Source organism: Panthera onca, chromosome C1 (assembly GCF_046562875.1).
Source record: "Panthera onca isolate mPanOnc1 chromosome C1, mPanOnc1 haplotype 2, whole genome shotgun sequence".
NCBI classification, from domain to species: Eukaryota; Metazoa; Chordata; class Mammalia; order Carnivora; family Felidae; genus Panthera; species Panthera onca.
The window spans coordinates 197,545,203-197,563,365 of NC_138346.1; the positions used below are offsets into that span (position 1 = coordinate 197,545,203).

The 18,163-nt window shown below is 59.1% G+C and overlaps 1 protein-coding gene across 13 annotated transcripts in view; it reads left to right on the forward strand.

Moving 5' to 3' along the window:
• Nucleotides 1-7,598: 7,598 nt before the first annotated feature.
• The window catches only part of ADGRB2 (adhesion G protein-coupled receptor B2), a 36,590-nt gene continuing 26,025 nt past the window's right edge, over nt 7,599-18,163 (forward strand). For 10 of the 13 annotated variants that reach the window (XM_060626261.3, XM_078452127.2, XM_078452126.2 and 7 more), the window contains exons 1-2: nt 7,810-7,922; nt 14,959-15,769. In XM_060626261.3, the coding sequence (XP_060482244.1) occupies nt 14,974-15,769 (796 nt within the window). In that variant the 5' untranslated portion in view covers nt 7,810-7,922; nt 14,959-14,973. Of the gene's footprint in view, nt 7,923-8,067; nt 8,132-14,958; nt 15,770-18,163 lie in introns of all 13 variants that reach the window. The other 3 variants (XM_060626266.3, XM_060626267.3, XM_060626265.3) reach the window with 2 other exon arrangements.

An 18,163-nucleotide genomic window follows, 5' to 3' on the forward strand; every position in this document is an offset into this window, starting at 1 on the left:
GAGAGTCACACACCAAATAGTATTACACACAATGCCCACCCCCCCACCCCCCAAATTGAAGGCCTGCCCACAACCCCCAAGTACACACAGGGAAACACATGACAGGCTGGCATGGACACCTACCAAACACTGACACAGACACAGTCACATACAGGCCTGCAAATGCCATATGCCCTGACTCACACTGAACCTAAAGGCCCAGACACAGGCCTGGAAACACTTCCCCTACACACACACACACACACACACACACACACACACGTGCGCGCATGCGCACACACAGGCTCGGGCACGAACTACAAAGAAACCCCACACACTGGTGGCACACAGACTCCAGCAGTAAACCCAGCCCTGTCAACACGCCCCACATTCACCTAGACACCGAGTGGAGACACAAACCCCAGCGTCAGACACTTGTGTGCATTATACGCCACACATGTACACAAACAGAAAAATAAACGCACGAGAAACACCACACAGCCTGCATACAAAGACACACACACGCATGCACACACAGCAGAGATCCCAGAGCAAGGCCCGGGCTTCTGACGTACAAGGCCTAGGCAGACACACACAAAACCTGTGCACAGGCACATCATATACACACACACAGACTCTCCCCCCACGCATTGACGCACACAGCCACCCACACGTGTACCCGAGCTCAGCCCCACTCACTCCCACTCTGACATGCAGAACGCTGGCTGGCGATGCACCCCAGGGCTCCTCCTCTCCAACCATGGCACTCAGAGCCTTCTCCCCCACGGGCCCCCGGCCCCCAAGCCTGGGACCCAGAGAGGTCAGAGTTGTGCCAGGTTTGAATGAGATGGGAGGCCCACCCTCTCGCTCACTCGGCAGTGACCGCTTTACTGCTTTACAGCACGAGGCAGTGTGTGTTCCAGCAAGAGGGTTGTCCTCCTGGGGTGTGTCGGCGGGGAGTGTGGCTGTGTCTGCCAGCAAGGTGCGTCCGTCTCAGCAGATCCTGTGAGAGGTCCTTCCCAGCACCCTCAGCAACTCTGCTCGCCTCCCCCAAATCTGGGTGTTCTGCTTCAGCCTCTTACGGGCCAGGCCCTGGGAGTCAGGTCCCTTCACATCTCTCACCCTGAGAGAGCTAGTTCTCTCTGGAAGATCAGCTCCAATCCTGAAAGAAGTTGTTTTCCACAGTTGGTGCTTGGTCTGTCCTTTGGAGGGTGGCAAGGAGGACAAGGAGAGGCGAGACTAGGCAGGGCCCTACTGAATGAAGTGGGGGGGGGGGGCTCTGGTTCCCTCTCTGCCTCCCTCTAAGCCATGTTCCTCATCTGGGAAATGGGGGGTGACCCTGCCGGGGTAAGGGTTTGTTGTGACAATTAGTTAAAAGCAGCTGGCACAGTGTTAGGCCCACAGAGGGGCTCAACAGGATGAGCTGGTCCCTCTAGACCTCTAGGTCACCCCCACCCCTGCCCGCTATGCTCAATGTGTCCTGCTTGGCACAAGCCCAGTCCAGCTGGATCCAGGTGGCAAAGAGCCCGGGGGAGAGAACATGGGGCATCCCAGATGGTGGGAACACAGTGGCCCCCCACTGCTGGTATGCCCCATGCCTGCCAAGTGCCCCAGACCCTCCTTGAGGGATTCCCCTTCCCTTTCCCCCCCGGGGCAGGAAGCTGGGAGCAGCTCTTCTCAGGCACCTCCACCCTCTACATGTCCACCAGCCTATGGGTGTGGGCACAAGGGATGGCGCTGTCATTTCTGGGTGTCCGGAGTGGTTTCCAGGGTTCCTAGTCCTTAAGGTCTGCAGCAGGAGAGAGGGATTAGATCTCAAGGAGAACTTACCAAGGGGAGTACCCACGCTGCCTCCTGTTAACCTGCAGGGGTTGTGCCTAACCCCAGCCTAGAGCAGGAGGCAACAGGACTGATAGACGAGTCTGACAGGTCCCCACTGGGCCAGAAAAATGGAGGGGGGCTGTGTGTGTGTGGTTATGTATACACCTGTGTTTCCTAGTCAAGTGTATATGTCTGCTGGCTGGTGATTGTGTAAGTGTGTGGATATGGGTTTGTCTGTACATGCATCCGTGTGTGTGTGCATGTGTTTACACAGACAAGGAAGGCGGAAAACGAAGAGGGGCTTCGACATAAGGAGAGGAGGTACCGCGGAGAAGTGGATCCAGACTCAGTTTCTCTGCAGTGATCACCCACTCACCGGTGCGACCGTCCTGATTACACAGGTGGCCTCTTTCACAGCAAGGATCTCAGCAGATAAGAACTCCTCTCTCCCAAGGTGGGAGGGAGGGGGCACCGGGAAGGCCTCAAGGTCAGGGCCCCATTCCGAGTCTTCTCCATGTCTTCAGAACGCAGAACAGCTGCGGCCCTGAATAAGTCTGAAAGGGGGCCATATTCATGCAGATGACACGTCCCTGGGTCTGGCACTGTGTGGGGCGCTTCACCTTTATCATCTCATGGGGACTCACATCAGCTCTGCTAGGTTGTTTCCATTTTACAGAAGAGAAAACCAAGGCCTGGACAGCATGCATGACCTGTCCCAGGTCACACAGCCAGTGAGGGACAGAGGCAGAAGTCCTTTCTAGTCCATCACGTGGGAAACGGTGAAACAGTGTTTTATTGGACATTGATCAAGGACCACAAACTGGAAGCTCTGGGAGGGCAGGGTCTTTACTTGCCCTTTCGCCATTCCTTCCCTTGACAAGTACCTATCACATGCCTGGCATGGTGCTTTGTGCCAGGGTTACAAACATGAATGGATGGACAAGGTCTCTGCCTTTACAGAATTCCTAGTCCAGTGAGGGAAACCGATGACTTGTGTGTAAACAGAGAACATATTTTCAGGTAATGATGCTGTGAAGGAAGTGCAAAGCCATGGGATGGAACGATCGGGGATGGGTGGGTAGGGCTGCTTTAGAAGCGTAATCAGGGGAGGCCTCCTAGAGGAGGTGATGTTGGTACTGAGACCTTCCTGGCAAGTGGAGTCAGCCACGGCAAGTACTAGTGGAAGAAGGATTTGGACTTTGTCAAAGTCCCCCACTGTGCTGGGATGGGGCGAAGGTGGGGGGTAGGAGGGATGGCTCTGGAGAGGTTGGTAAGTGCCGGGTCATGCAGGGCTTGGAAGGTCATGGTGCTAAGCGCAGTAGGAAACCATGGGAGGGTTTAAGAAGAGGTGCTCTGATTTACAAGTTAGAGAGATGACTCAGTGGGCTCCGGGAGAATGGAGTGGAGTGGGGGGAGGTAGATGTGGGAGCATGGAGGTCAAATAAGGGAGGTCCAGGCACCGGATGATGGTGGCTTGGATTCTGGTGTTGGCATTGGGGATGTCAAGAGGGAATCGATCTGGGATGTTTTGGAAGGTAGAAGCAACGGAACTTGCTGATGGCCTGGATCCCAGCGTCTAGAACATAGTAAACACTCAATAAAGATTTGTTGAATGGGTGAGCAAAGGCACCTTCTCGGTGCCAGGCTCTTGTGCGCATCCTCCAGTGTAAGACTTGTGTGAAGATCACCCAAGATCCTAAAGGTCTTCTCCACCCACTGCCCCAGGGGCCAGAGAATGCAGGCACTGCCCAGAGGGGTGCACGCAAACCCGGCCCTGACCTTCTGGGAGGATCTGGCTCCAATGCTGCTAATCCTCCCTCCTCTCCTTGATCTATAGCACCGAGAAAATGACACACACCCGACCTGGGTTGCCCCAGGCTCCTAACCCATTTGGCATCTGCAGCAGGAAGGCTGGAAATTAGACATGCAGGACTTCCCACAGACAGAGAGGGCCAGTCCACCTTTTCCAGGATACCCCTCCTGAATCCATGACATCCAAAGCAATGAGGTATGTGTCCCATGAGCTCTGGGACAGACCCTGGTAGAAGACTGTCACATGGATTTGGGTGTCTTTGGGAACATGCTAGGAGCTCCTGATGGGTATCTGGGGGGTGGGGTTGGGGGACTCAAGGGGGACCTTGGTACTCAGAGCTTTGGGCTGCTGTGGGCGCCTGGCTGAGTGTCAGTGGAGGGTAGGGGCTGAGGGAGGGGCACTCTTAGATCCCACCGGCTAGAAGGAAACCTGACCAGGCTCTGGGCCAAATAAATCATTGGGAAGAGAAGAAGAGCATTTTCTCATCTGTTTCAAGGGCAACGAAGCATAGCAGTGGCTGGCCCAGTGGGAGGCAGGGCTGAGGCCAGGCGGGTGAGGCCAGGCCTGTGAGGCCGGGGTTATGCGTGCCCTCATCACCCACTATCCTCTCCTAAGCTGCCCCACTGAGGGCTGCGCTGCTTCCGGAATGGGCCACTGGTGGTTGTTATTGTTAACCAAAAGATGAATTAATTGGTAATAAGACAATTATTTATTTATTTAAAAAAAAATTTTTTTTTTTAACGTTTATTTATTTTTGAGACAGAGAGAGACAGAGCATGAAAGGGGCAGGGTCAGAGAGAGGGAGACACAGAATCTGAAACGGGCTCCAGGCTCTGAGCTGTCAGCCCAGAGCCCGACGCGGGGCTTGAACTCACGGACCGCTAGATCATGACCTGAGCCGAAGTCGGCCGCTTAACCGACTGAGCCACCCAGGCACCCCTAAGACAATTATTTAAAAAGGCCCCTTTCAGGAGCCTAGCTCTTGGTAATGCACATCTTTTACCTCATTGGAGCTGGGTGCCACCCTTTATACCATTTCACAGGTAAGGAAACAGAGGCTCAGAAAGCTGGAGGGACTTTCTCAAGGTCGCCTAGGGAGGCAGGATGAGAGCCTGGTAGAGAGCCTGACTTCTAGTTGTCCTTGTAGGATTGGTCCTCTCCATGCCATCAGAGATTCCAGAGGGAGCTCCAAAGGACTGGGGTCATTGTCTGTTGCCCAGTTTTTCTTTTGGGGAGAGGGGTAGGCGGGAAGTATCCATTTCTTCTGCTTAAACCCTCTGTGCTCAAGCTCTGACTGGTGCCCCTTCCCTTGCCCAGTCTCTGCCCTAGGCTCCCCAGAGGCCCCTCCTGGGGCTTAGACTTGTTCTTCCCACCCCCGCCTGGGCTGTCAGAGAAGTAATTTCTCTTCAACCAGCTGGATTTGAATATGGAAACGATTTGTAATTACTCCAAGTCCTCCCGGGTGGCATTATCACCAGAGTGAGTCTGGAAGGGCAGGGGCTCCTGGGAAAGGAGGTGGGGAAGCCCCGAAGCCGGGAGGCACCTCCGGGAGAGCCTTCCGGAGGTTGGCCCTAATCTAGCCTGCTTCCGCACACCCCCTGGGAGGTCTGTTCTCTCCACCCAGCTCCCACAGCCCTTGCTGCCTTGATGACCTCGCCACCCTGCGCCTTGAGCCCCCAGGTATGGGGTACCGTCTCTGTCAGTCTCTCCCTCAGTCTGAAAGACTTTCCACCCTGAAAGAACGGGGTTGAGAAGTCAGAGGGCTACCAAGGAACACGAAACAGACAAAATGCTGCTGTCTCTCCAGCCCCTCCCATTACCCTGTACCCAGCTGGATCCTGGGTGGGGGGGAAAGGGAGGGCCTCAGGGATCCAGCTGCGTTACATCTGCAAGAGACCTGCCTGTGTGTCTTTGGGCTCTGGGTCTCTAGGATGCTAATTCAGTGAATATTCATAAAGAGGGAGGCAGGCTCCCTGTGGGAGTGGTAGGGGCTGGAGCCCTGGAGTACAGGGTCCTGGGAGCTTCTGAGGACCTGTCCTTGTAGCTTTGTGCACACCTCATATCTGACCACTCACTCACTCTCTCCACCTTTGCCCACCTCCTTAAGGCATCCACTTTGGCCACGCCATTGCCCTTCGAAATGCCCCACGTAGGGAGACCTGGGATCTCCCGCTGCCCTTGGGGTGGCTCTTGACATGCTCTGTAGATGGCAAGTTCTGCCTGGCTTGGCTTTCACTGTAGCGGCTGAGTCTCCAAACCCAGAGACCTGGGGTGTTTGAGAGTGCCCGGCAAGAACCCAGGAGCCCTGCCTGCCAGTGCTAAGTGTAAGGCATAGGCCTCCCTGGGCTCCCGCTAGGAAAGGAAAGGTGCCAGCCTCCTCCCTGTCTCACACAGCCTCATAAATTCCCTTAAGGTGACAGGTGAGATTCCTTCATCGCCCCTTATTACCTCCTTCCATTAAAGTCGATAATCTCTCACAATCACTCACAACAAATGTCATCGAGACTGCTGGAGGGGGGAGAGAGAGAGAGACCGAGGGAGAGATCAGGGGTTTTTCTCTCTGCCTCTTCCTGGCAGGACGTTCCTGGGGGACGAGGAGTCTTCTTGTCCTAGTCCTCAGGGTGACACAACTCAAGGGGCTTCAGTGGAGAGGTGGGGTTGGGGTTGGACGGACTGGGGACTTCCTTGCCTCCCAGGCTCAGCCCCCTTCTGGCCAGGGCACCTTTAAAAAGTAGGGTTCCTGAAACCATCCAAATGCTGCCTGCAAAGCTGCCCCCTGCTGGCTCCTCCTCTGACCAGAGCCATCTGATTAACCTACTTGTCTCTGGCCGAAGTGGCGTGTCCCCGGTCTGCCCACCTTCCTGGTGGCAACATGCCCAGGCCACAAAACCACCAGACCAGGGCCCTGAGCCATGGGCATCTCCCTGGGAACCACCTTCACCATGTGGGCTCTGGCCCCACCCAACTGCACAGTGCCAGGATGGGGAGGGGGCAGGTCTGTACATTCCGGCTGCTTCTACACAAACAGATGCAACATGGGGGCGCCCCTGGCACAGGAAAAGGCACTTGTGGGAATAGACAGGCACCCAGGAAAACATGTAACACACTGCACACGTGTAGCATCCCCGTGCCTAGGGACATGCAACATTGCAGTTTACGCTAGAGTATGCACCAAACATGCCACACTGCAGCGTGTACATATGTGGCTCCTACATACAGGTGACCCACAGCACTCAGCACATATGTGGCACTCATAAGCTTGCACACATACAGCATCTCTACACACAGGAACAAGCAACATGCGTTCAAGACCTGAACACATGTTAACACGCTGTGTATGTGTGTAGCAACTGCATGAACGGAGCCAGGCAACATTGCAGCGCACACGTAGGGCACCTGTGTGCATAAGCATATGCAAAGTTCAGCGCACAGGAGTGGCACCTGCATGCACAGGGATATGCGATTTGCAATGCATACGGGGGAGGGTGGGGCAAATGTTTCAGCCCCCAGGGTCCCAGAGACCCTGGCTGCGAGAGCTGCCTCGGGCCCGGGGGATCTCTGGAGGGGCGTCGCGGATCGCCGCATCCTGCGGTCCAGGAGGCCGCGGGCGGGGCGGGGGCTTACCCGGGGCTTCTCCCGCGCCGGCGCCTGGGGCCCAGGGCGGGGAGGAGGAGGGTGCGCTCGGCTCGGCTGGCGCTGCTCCCCCTTTAACAGGAGGCGGCGCGCGTCGCCCCCGCCCCCCGCCCCTTCTCCCGCGGCTCCTCGCGCCCGGCCTGGCGCGCGCCCCCTCCCGGGCCCAGCCCGCGCAGGCGCCGCGTCCCGCCTCGGCCGTCACTCGGCCCGGCGCACTCTGCGGGCAGCGGCCGGAACGGCCGGAGGAACCGGGTTCGGCGGCGGCGGCGGCGGCGGCGGCGGCGGCGGCGGCAGTGACGGCGGCGGCGGCGCTCTGAGACCGAGGATGCGGCGCCGGCTTTTGGAGCCCGGGGCTGCGGCCGCCACCCGCGAATAGGAGGCGGCGCGCGGCGCGGGCGGTGCTCGGGGCGGGGGAGCGGGGAGCGGGGGGGGGGGGCGGCGCGGCGAGGAGGCGGCGGCAGGAGCCCGCGCCCGGCCCGGCGCCCGCCCGCCCCGCGCTGCTCCGCGGCGCCTTTTCTGCACCCGCGGCTCCGCGGAGCGGGAGCCTCGGCCCTCCGCGCCGCTGCCGCGAGCTGCCCCGCGCCCGGCCAGGCCCCCGCCTTAGGGATGGCAAACTTGCGCCCCGTGGCTGCCTCCGCCAGCGCCGGCCCCCGCTCCTGCTGCTGACGGCGCCCAGGTGAGTGTTCGGTCCCAGACCCTGACCCGGCCCCGCACCGAGAACCTCCCGGCGCGGTCCCGAGTTTCCGCACCGGTCCGGACTCGGGGCGCTCCCCTAGCTCATCTCGGTCGAATCTTGCCCCTCCCGAACTGTGTTCGTTCAGCATCTACCCATTCCTGTCTCTTTGGGAACTTCGAAGCCTGGGGCCGAGGCCCCCTTCATCGCTGGTGAGTCCCTTTTCCACCCCCATCCCCTTCCCCATTTCTGCTAAAGCCCTCCCCCACAATCCTGACCCAGACCTTACCCCCATTGCTGTCTCGAGTCTCTCCGTATCTTAGCCTGGATCCTGGCAGTGCGCCCCCCACCTTGATTAGAGCCCCTTTCTCCAACCTGCAGCTCGACTGTGTCTTCCACCTTAATCCACCCCCCCCCCCCCCCCACCTCGGCTGGATGCCGGACCCTGCTCCTCCACTCACTTCATTTCTGCCCAGAGTCCTACCCGTCCCTATCCCTGTCTGCCCACAGTTACTGCCTTTCCCCGCGCCAGTACCCCGACCATGCTTCCCTTCTTATTTCTGTCCCGATTGCCTCCTCCCCCATATCTGCCCGGAGTCTCTCTATCCCTCGCCAATCTCTGCTGCAAGTCTCCTCCCCCTCACCCAGGACTTGGGGCCGTGTCCCCCGTGTCTGATCTGAGCCCCCTCCTCTCCAGCCGGGATCTCGGCTGGCCCTGCATCCCTGACTCCCGTGTCCATCTTTGGTCAGAGTCTGTCCATCCCCCATCCCTCTCTTCCCACCCCTGGGGCATAGAGCCGGGCACCACACGCACCCTCCTGCAGCCCTGGGGGCTGGCGTGTTGGGGCGGCGGTGGGGGGGGGGGCGGGTTGTAGGTTGTGAAGTTGGCGGCCACTCCCGCAGTCAGCTCGGTCCGAGGGAAGTCCTCTGCGCCGCGGCGGGTGCAGAGCGGGCGAAGGGTCTGGTGCCCGCGGGGGGAGGGGCTCCCGGGCCAGAGATACTGCCCGCCTGCCCGCCTCGCCAGCTGCCGGCCGGGCCCCTGGGCGTCCTCTGGCGCCCCCTGCCCGCAGCCCTGGACCCGCCGCTCCTGTTCCTCCCGCGGGTAACCCCAGGTTTCCGCAGCCGGAGCAGCAGCGGTGGCTGCGGGACTGGCAGTGGGAAGTCCCTGGGGAAGAGGAGGTTGGCGGGCGAGGCCGGGTGCCCCCTCGTGCTAGCCTTGCGGGAACAATCCTGGTTGTCAGGCCATATGCTCTGGGGTGGGGTGGGGTGGGGTAGGGTGGGGTGGGGTGGAGGGCTCATCCCAGCGGTAATTCCGGAGCCCTTTGATCTATCAGGGACAGACTAGGAAGACTAGCCCCTGGATTTGAGATGGTCTGGATGGGTTTGTTTGGGCTAGGGCGGGTGTCCCCAGAGAGCCTCTGTGTACCCCATGGCAGTCTCCACTAGGTGAAGGGTGGGGGCAAAGGTGGGCTTGGTCTACTTTGGGCATGGTGTAGAAGGTGGGGGAGAGTCCACCTGGCCCTGGGGCAGAACAGGCACCTGGGGAGTGTCTCCCTCGCTGCCACAGGGGTCAGTATGGACTCTGTACTGGGTATGCCCTGATGGTGGTGGTGGTGAGGCTTGAGGGAGGGTCTTCCCTGGACCAAGATTGACAGATTTTCTCTTCTCTTCTCTTCTCTTCTCTTCTCTTCTCTTCTCTTCTCTTCTCTTCTCTTCTCTTCTCCCCTCCCCTCCCCTCCCCTCCCCTCCCCTCTCTTTCCCTTCTCTCCTCTCTTCTCTTCTCTTCTCTTCTCTTCTCTTCTCTTCTCTTCTCTTCTCTTCTCCCATCACTCTTCAGAAAGGGATAGGTCTAGCCTGGGGTGGCTGTGTGTGGTAGGCATTTCTGTGTCCCCAAATAAGGTTCCAGCTGGTCTCTGCCCTCTTCTCTCCCTCCCAACCCCCAGGTAATGGAGCTGAGTAAGTAGTTAGTAACTCAGCTTTTGGTCAGATGACCTGGGTTCAAAAGATGTATGACCTGGGCAGGCTACATAACCCTTCTGAGCCTCAGTTGGCCCTCTATAAAATGGGTCAGTGATAAATGCCTCATATAGTTTCTGGGAGAATGAAATTAGATTGTATAGAGTGTCTGGCATCTAGTGGTGCTCAACAATGATTGGCTTATTGGGCGTTCGTCTTCAAGGCCAAGGTCAGGCCCCTTGCCACTCTACTATTCCCAGAGGAGAAGTGCAGAACAGGTTCTAGTGACTTCACTCTATCCCCCAGGGTAATAAAGCCAGAAAACACCTTTAGCTCCCCAGAGTGGGTCCAGGGAGCCTGTGACTATCAGTCTCTTCCCTCCATCACCCATCTTTCACCATCCCACTGGACTGCTCTGGGATCAGCTCTGGCCAGAGGGGCATCAGTGAAAGCCAGGCCAAGGTCTCTGAGGTCCTGGCTCCAGTGTGGAGACTGGGGAGGTAGGATAAATGCAGGGAAGAAACCCAGGTCAAGGTCCCCAAAGGCAGGCTTGCCTAATGGGGGGGGGGGGCACGTGGGAAATCAGCCACAGAGGAGAACATGGTGCACAGAGGAGCCTCTTACCTCTCCCCAGGAGGTCAGACGCCATCGGGAACTTTCCAGGACAGTTAGTGCTCCAGATTAGAGTTAGGGGGCGACCCAGGCTGAGGACCCAAGAGTTTGAAGAAACCTGGCTTTGGCGTGAGTGGCTTGGTGAAGGGCAGGTAAGAGGGAGAGAAGAGAGAGGGCTTGAATCCACGGCGTTCTGCTGGGCCGGAAGTCCTCTGGGCAGTGTGGCTGGGCCTGGGTCCCACCGGGGAGTGGCAGCCTCTCAGCCTCCAGTCTGCCCGGGTAGCCCTGACATTGGGGAACAAAAGCTTTCGGTTCCTGTAGCAACGGCGGCTCCAGCTGCTGCAAAGTTCCGGGGAGGCGGGCGGAGGGCGGCTGAGTCACCGCCCCCTCCCCCGCCGCCCTCGAGGCACCGCCCCCACCCCCCACCCCGGTCTCCCTTCTCTTGGTGGGCGGAAGGCCCCCTCCCCAGACCGAAAGGCCCTTGAGAAAGAGGAGGAGCGGCCGGCTCCGCCAGGTGGAGAAGGCGGGGCCGCACTGGGTGGGGGGGGGGGAACCCCCCTCCCCTCGGTCCTGCCCACCAGCTCCTGAGGCTGGATGGAAATGTGCGCCCTCCTGGGTACCAGAGCTCCGGGAGAGGGGTCCTTGGGGACCCTGCCAGCCGGCCAGTGCAGAGGCAGGGGACCCGAAGGCCCCGAGTGGGGGGTCCCCGCCCGCGTGTCGGCCTGGACTCGGCCCGGCAGCGAGCGCCCGGGAGGCGGAGGGTGAGTGACTGGCGGGCGAATTGGAGCTGCCAGGTGGATAAACGCGACCGACGTGCGCACTGCTGCGCCCCCTCCCCCACCCGCCGCCCCTCCCCCGACCGCGGCCCCGGGCTCGGAGCGCCCGGTCACCCAGCGCCGCGCTGCTCCCAGCCGGCAGGGCGCAAGGGGGTCGATCCCCGGGATCCCCGAGACCCAGGCCTTGCCCTGAGGTGCCCCCGCCCCCCTCCCCCTCAGCCCCCAGTCTTTTCCCTTACAGCTGCTGCGAAAGCCTCCTATTCCCTCATTAGTGCAGAAGGGAAGCCGGAGGCTGAGCAGGCCTGCGGGGTCTGGGAGGAAGGGGGTCTCAGTGTGCTAGGACACAGGGTGGGTGGCATTCTCAAGTTTGCTGGCGGGCGGCAGGCATGCGGTGGAGGTAGCTGGAGGAGGGGGTCCCTAAGACTGAGATTATGCCAATGGGCAACTCACCCATCTCAGCCCAGTGAGGTCCTGAGGGAGGAGGCTTTTAGATTATCCTCTCCATTAACCTCCTGACGCGGGAAGTTCTTCCTCAGAGCTGAGCTCCATACCTATCGTCTCTAGCTCTTGTGCATGTATGTGATCTTGCTGTTTGGGTTTGGAGGTGGCCAAGCCATTCACATGGCTCAACCCAAAGGGCCTTCCCAGAGATAGCGGTGGAGCTCAGCAGGAAAGCCGGGAGAGTTTGTGAGGTTCCGTGTGGGAGGGGGGAAGGGAAGGTGTGCATACCCTGTCTGTGCCAGGCTCTGTGCTGGGAATTCACTGGGACGCTGAACAAGAAAGTGTGTGTAATCCTGGGGGCAGGGATCATGGTCTCCATTCCACAGAGCGGGGAACTTGACTCCGTTCAGGGAGGTTGAACATGGCTAATAACCGCTTCGGCTGCCTGGGAGGCAAGGATCCTTCCAGGTCCCCTCCCACGAGAGGGTCTCTCTGACTTGGAATTGGGCTTTTTGCCTTGTTTTGTGGATGTGGAGTGAGATTTAAAAAGGGCCCCCAAAGGTCTTATGTCACAGCAGGAACCACGAGGGTAATACGTACCCAGGGTGAAATTCCCAAGTTGGCGTGAAGGGGCTGTCTGGAGGAGGGGGCTTGGTCAGGGTTTAGAGGCGGCTCAATTCTGGAGAAGCCAGGCTGTGGCTCTGAGGATGTGGCCCTAGTGCTTCTTGGTGGATTGGTGCTATGGAGGAGGGAGGAGCTGAGGCCCAGGAGGTGGGGTTGGGGGGGTGGTGGTCTGAGCCCCCAGCTTCAGGAACACACAAAGGAAGGAACAGCAAGTCAGACCCCACCTGCCACTTAGCTGTCATATGCTAAGCCTCAAAGAACCAAATGCCTGTGTATATTCACACTAGAGAGTATATTTCCATCTCTCTCCATGTGTACGAGTGTCTGGCTCTTTTATACCTTGTACATGTGAGTGCCTGTACCCTAGTGTGCACGTGAATTCACTCATCTGTGGCTTCACTGATCTGTGTGCATGCTGAATGCCTGTGAACACCTGTCTATACATGCATCCGTGCATACCTGCTTTTGTGTGCACGTTGCACGGCACAGCAATGTTCAAGCCTGTGTGTGTGTGTGTGTGTGTGTGTGTGTGTTCCTCACCTTGCTCTAAGTGGGGGAGGTGAGGCCAGTTATAATGAGCCCCCACCTCCCCTCTGCTGAGCTACAGCTATGGCCTGAATTTTGCAGCCTGCTTAAAAATAATTGGGGGCAGCGGGGGGATTGGATGTCAGTCATCATCAGCCACTGGCTTCGCTGGTGCCGCAGCAGGCTGGGCGGGCTGAACAGTTTGGGACAGGCATGATGTGGGGGCGGGGGAGGCCAGGGGTCTTGTGTCCCTTTTGCAGTTCTGGCAGGAGCAGAGGAGACACAGCCTGTTCTGACTTTTGTTGGATAACTCCAGGCGGGTCTTTGGGGGAGGGTGGGGCCGCTCCTCCCCAATAAATGAGCCTGCCTGGAGCTTGAGCCCCCACCCCTCCTTCCCCCTATGGCTGGGGAGGGGCAAGTGCGGGATCTGGGGGAGTGAGGAGTTCCATGGTTGCTGCACAGAGGCTGGAATTCTGGGGTTCTAATTCCTGCCCTCTCACCACCCCCACCTCCAACCACTATTGAGGCTCCTAAAAAGCTAAGGGGAAATCTGTGCCTGGGGAGCAGCCATGTCTTGGGAAAATCTAGCCACACCTGTGAGTTATCCTATGTTTGTGATTCTGTTCCCAGAGCCAATGGCTTCTCCATTGGGCGTGCAGCCTGAGCAAGGAAGGGGACAGAGCAAGAGGCTATTGGTGGATGAGAGGGAACCCCAGGCTGGGGCCTCAGGTCCCGGGCTCCAGTCCCAGCTGGACCACTCTGTGTGATCTTAAGCATGTTGCCTCCCCTCTTGGAGCCTCATCCTTTCTCCTTTAATGTGGAGCAACCAGGCTCTAGGGGCCCATCCAGTGCTGTGAGCTATGCTACCGGCATGGAGGAGGGAGGCAGCATGGATCACTTCGGGGGCAGGGCCGGGAGCAGGGTTGAGCCAGCCCAGGTGCCAGGCTCTGGTTTCCGGACAGCGCTGTGGACAGGCTGTGGGCAGTGGCTCTGTCCTAGCTTGGTGGGTGGGAAGGCACCTGCAGGTGCCCTGCCCACCAGCTTCTGTCCACTCGGCCCTGACCGTCCCGAGTGTCTGTTGGGGGCATGGCCTGGGTCCTGGTTGCCTGCCCACGCATGGAGAGTACATTCACACCTGCTGAATTTTGCAGCCTGCTGGGAGTTTGGTTTAGTGTAACACTTTGTGGGGAGGGAGAAATCAGTGAACTCTGGTCTCCGCTCCTGAGATGAGTGAGCTAGCCCTGGGGAGACAGCAGGGAACAGAGGTGATGATTGGGGGGCATGGGCTTTCAGGAAAGGGCTGTGGGAGCTGAGAGCTGGGTGATGGCTTGGTGGCCTCCAGAGGTGGGGTGGGGTGGGGGGCAGGTAGCAGACCCTGAGCCAGGCCTTGGAGGATAACCCATGGCAGGAAGGGAAAAGGGGTTAAGGGGAATACTGCACCCATTTTGCAGATACCTCTCCCCTTGTTTCCACCAGGAAATCCACAGCAGTGATACTCATGACGCTCATACTTGTGATGCCCTCCATGGGCATGGCTTGGGTTGTGCGCAGTCCCTGGCACCCCAGTGGTAACTCCTCCCCTTTCTCTCCCACTCAGCAAAGCAAGTGAGTGAGAATGACATTGTTCTGGGAATAACCTTGAATTGCTCTGATTTATAAAAAAGCAAATCGTTGTCAAACACTGTTCCCTTGACAATTACCGCTGGATTATGCGTGACATGGCTCACAACTGATCACGATACGCTGCGACTGAGAGCAACAGTTCTGGAGAATTTAAGTTGGGTGGTGGGGATGAGGCGAGATCCAAGTGTCAGGCCAAGATGCCGGTGGCTGATGAGATTGACGGAGGAATCATAGGATAACAGAGGCAACAACTGATGTTTCTTAAGGGCTTACAGACTTCCAGACACTCTCCCACGTGCCTTCATTTTACAGGTAAGGCGACTGAGGCTCCGAGAAGTCACGTCCCTTGTCGAAGATCACACAGGTGGACGTGGGCGACTCCAGAGTCTTAACCGCGAGGCCCTCTCCTGCAGCTCGCCACAGGAGACTCAGAGCCCACGCTGGCAGCTCCTGGGGCTGCTGACCACTGTCTCTCTCCACAGGGCAAGGGACATAGGATGACCCCAGCCTGTCCCCTCTTACTATCTGTGATTCTGTCCCTGCGCCTGGCCGCCGCCTTCGACCCTGCCCCCAGCGCCTGCTCCGCCCTGGCCTCGGGCGTGCTCTACGGGGCCTTCTCACTGCAGGACCTCTTTCCTACCATCGCCTCAGGCTGCTCCTGGACCCTGGAGAACCCTGACCCCACCAAGTACTCCCTCTACCTGCGCTTCAACCGCCAGGAGCAGGTGTGCGCCCACTTTGCCCCCCGTCTGCTGCCCCTGGACCACTACCTGGTCAACTTTACCTGCCTGCGGCCTAGCCCAGAGGAAGCCGTGGCCCAGGCGGAGGCAGAGGCGGGGCGGCCAGAAGAGGAGGAGGAGGCAGCGGGGCTGGAACTGTGTGGCGGCTCGGGCCCCTTTACCTTCCTGCACTTCGACAAGAACTTCGTGCAGCTGTGCCTGTCGGCAGAGCCCTCGGAGGCCCCGCGCCTGCTGGCGCCCGCTGCCCTGGCCTTCCGCTTCGTTGAGGTCTTGCTCATCAACAACAACAACTCCAGCCAGTTCACCTGTGGCGTGCTGTGCCGCTGGAGTGAGGAGTGCGGCCGCACTGCCGGCAGGGCCTGTGGCTTCGCCCAGCCAGGCTGCAGCTGCCCCGGGGAGGCGGGGGCTGGTTCGGCCACCACCGCGCCTCCGGGCCCGCCTGCTGCCCACACCCTGTCCAATGCCCTGGTGCCTGGGGGCCCGGTCCCACCTGCTGAGGCCGATTTGCATTCAGGGAGCAGCAATGACCTGTTCACAACCGAGATGAGATATGGTGAGTCAGAGCAGGGCCCCGGTGGGGTGGGCGTGCCCAGGGCTGAGGGTACGCTCTGGTCCTCGTCTTGGCAGATCTCCAGGCCATTTGCATAGTTCTTCGCCCGTGTCCCCTCTGTGTCCAGCCTTCTCCGGGTGCTGGGGTCCCCGAAATGGATTGGGGTTAGACCCCACTAACCCCAAACTCTTGTTTGTAGTCTGGGTAGGTGAATGGGGGGCAGAGATGAGACAATGCAGTGTGGTGAACCCAGGGAGAGGACCCTCCCACTAGGCAATCAAGGAAGGCTTCCTGAAGGAAGTGATACAGGCGCAAGCAGAGATCTGAAGGACACGTGGAAGCCAGCCAAGCCAAAGAAGTGGTGAGGGCGCTCCAGGCAGAGGGAGCAGTGCGTGCCAAGTCGACAAGTTTGCCTGGAGGCTGGAGAGTAGGCAGGGAGCAGGGACATGTTCCTGCCCACACGGGTCGGCGATTTTTGGCAGTGGCCCCAGGGTCAGGGCAGAGGGAGGTGCAGAAGAATGGGCCTGGGTGAAGAGGACTGGGCTTCGAGGCTGCCTTGGAGGGCTGGGCTGGCTCCGCTCCCAGCATCCCCTGTCTCCCCCTCTGGGCCCATGTCTTCTGGGACCGAGGCTGCCACAGCTGCTAGAGCTTCCTGCTGACTGGGCAAAAGCTCTGTGAGCCCTTGAGCCCTGCCTGCTCCCGCTCCCACCCCAGCTCCCTCACCACAGCCACTTTCTGCCGACCCTCCTTCCTGCAGCTACAAAGCCCCCAGGCCCTCATCTGGATCCTGTGTGCCCGCCGAACAGAGCCAGGCCAGTGACTGGCCAGGGGGTGGGGGTGGGAGGGAGGCAGAGCTGGGATCTGGTCCCCAGCTCTGGGACTAAAAGGGAGTTCCCTTCCCTCTCCTGGCCTCAGTTTCCCCATTTGGGATAACAGGTGCTGGCCTCCCATCATGAGGATGTCACGCAGGGATGGAAGTCAAAAGAGCCATGGAAATTGGCCTGAGAGGATTTACAGGGACACAGGGGGTCTTGTGTGAGGGCTGCTAGGAATATTGGAGGAGTATGATCTGTCCCCACCCCTGCTTTGAAGGCCAGAGCCCAGGAGTTGAGCACTGCCCTTGACTATTATCACCTTGAGTGGATTCCATCTTTTTGGCGTCAGTTTCTTCATCTGTAAAATGGGGAGATATCTCTGAGTTAATTAGAGGGCCAGTTATCATGACAGTGGCCTCTCCCAATGCAGTGGGGAGGCACTTCTCAACCTCCCCTGTGAGACATCTGGCACCATGCCTATCCATGGCAAGTGCCCAGTGGCCTTGCTCTGGCCTCTCCCCCTGGCCAGCTTGGCCTCTAACATCGGTCGATGAAGCCGTCCGAGTGACAGCCAGGCCGTGGGCAGGTTACAGGCCCTGGAGGCTGGCCTGGGATTTAGTGCCTGCAGGAAGAAATTGAATTTCGCTTCTTTGTCGAACATTGGCGGAGAGTGCCAGGCGTATATCAGGAGGTTTATGACTCTTCCTGCCTGGCGGCCACTGCCCATCACTCTGTGGGGGCCTCCCCCATCGCGCTCAGCAGAGGGCAGGCTCTTTTGTCTGGCTTTCCCTGCGGTCCATTGGTCCAGTGGTCTCCAGTGGATGGAGCAAGGCTCTGCCCTCATGGGCGGGCACCATCTGGGCAGGCTGCCATGTGGAGCACAGAGCCAGGAGCAGCCAGCTGGGCTTGGTGAAGCCGGAAACAGGAGTTGGTTGGTAGTCGGAGTGACTTTGGGGGTCAGAGAGGGCTGGTGATGGGAAGGCCACCATTGTCCCCATCATCACAGCCTCTGCGGGGGCCTCTGGGACTGAGCATGGGTGGAGATTGGGTGCTGACTGTACCTGGGCATGAGGCCTAGTATTACCTCTGAGCTGGGAGTCCCAGGCTCCCAGCTGTTCCACACCTGACCTCTGCTCATGCTCCTTGTCCTGCTTGGCATGTTTTCAGGCTGCTCCATGGGGTTGCCTGCAGGGAGGGCCCTTGTGGGGAGTTACAGGGGGTGATGTGGCATTGGTCATCCTAAGTGATCTTGTCCAGCACACTGGTGCCCAGAGCCCCTTCCTCTCCCCTGGCAGGCAAGAGACTTTTACTTTTCCTCTCTGCCATCTCCTTCCTTCTGCCCAGTCTCTTAGGGGCAAGAGACAGTGGGCGTATGTCTCAATTTGTTCCATGTGGCAGTGGGCATCTGAGGGACAGGGCACTGTCAGGACTCAGGGCCCTTTGTGCCTGGTTGGCAGGACCCCCTCCTCCCCATTGGGCCAGCTGGACACATGTACCAGCTGTGTGAGAACTGGCTCACATGTGGAACTGCCAGATTGAGAACGAGATTGGTGGGCAAGATTAAGACCCTCGTCCTAGCCCC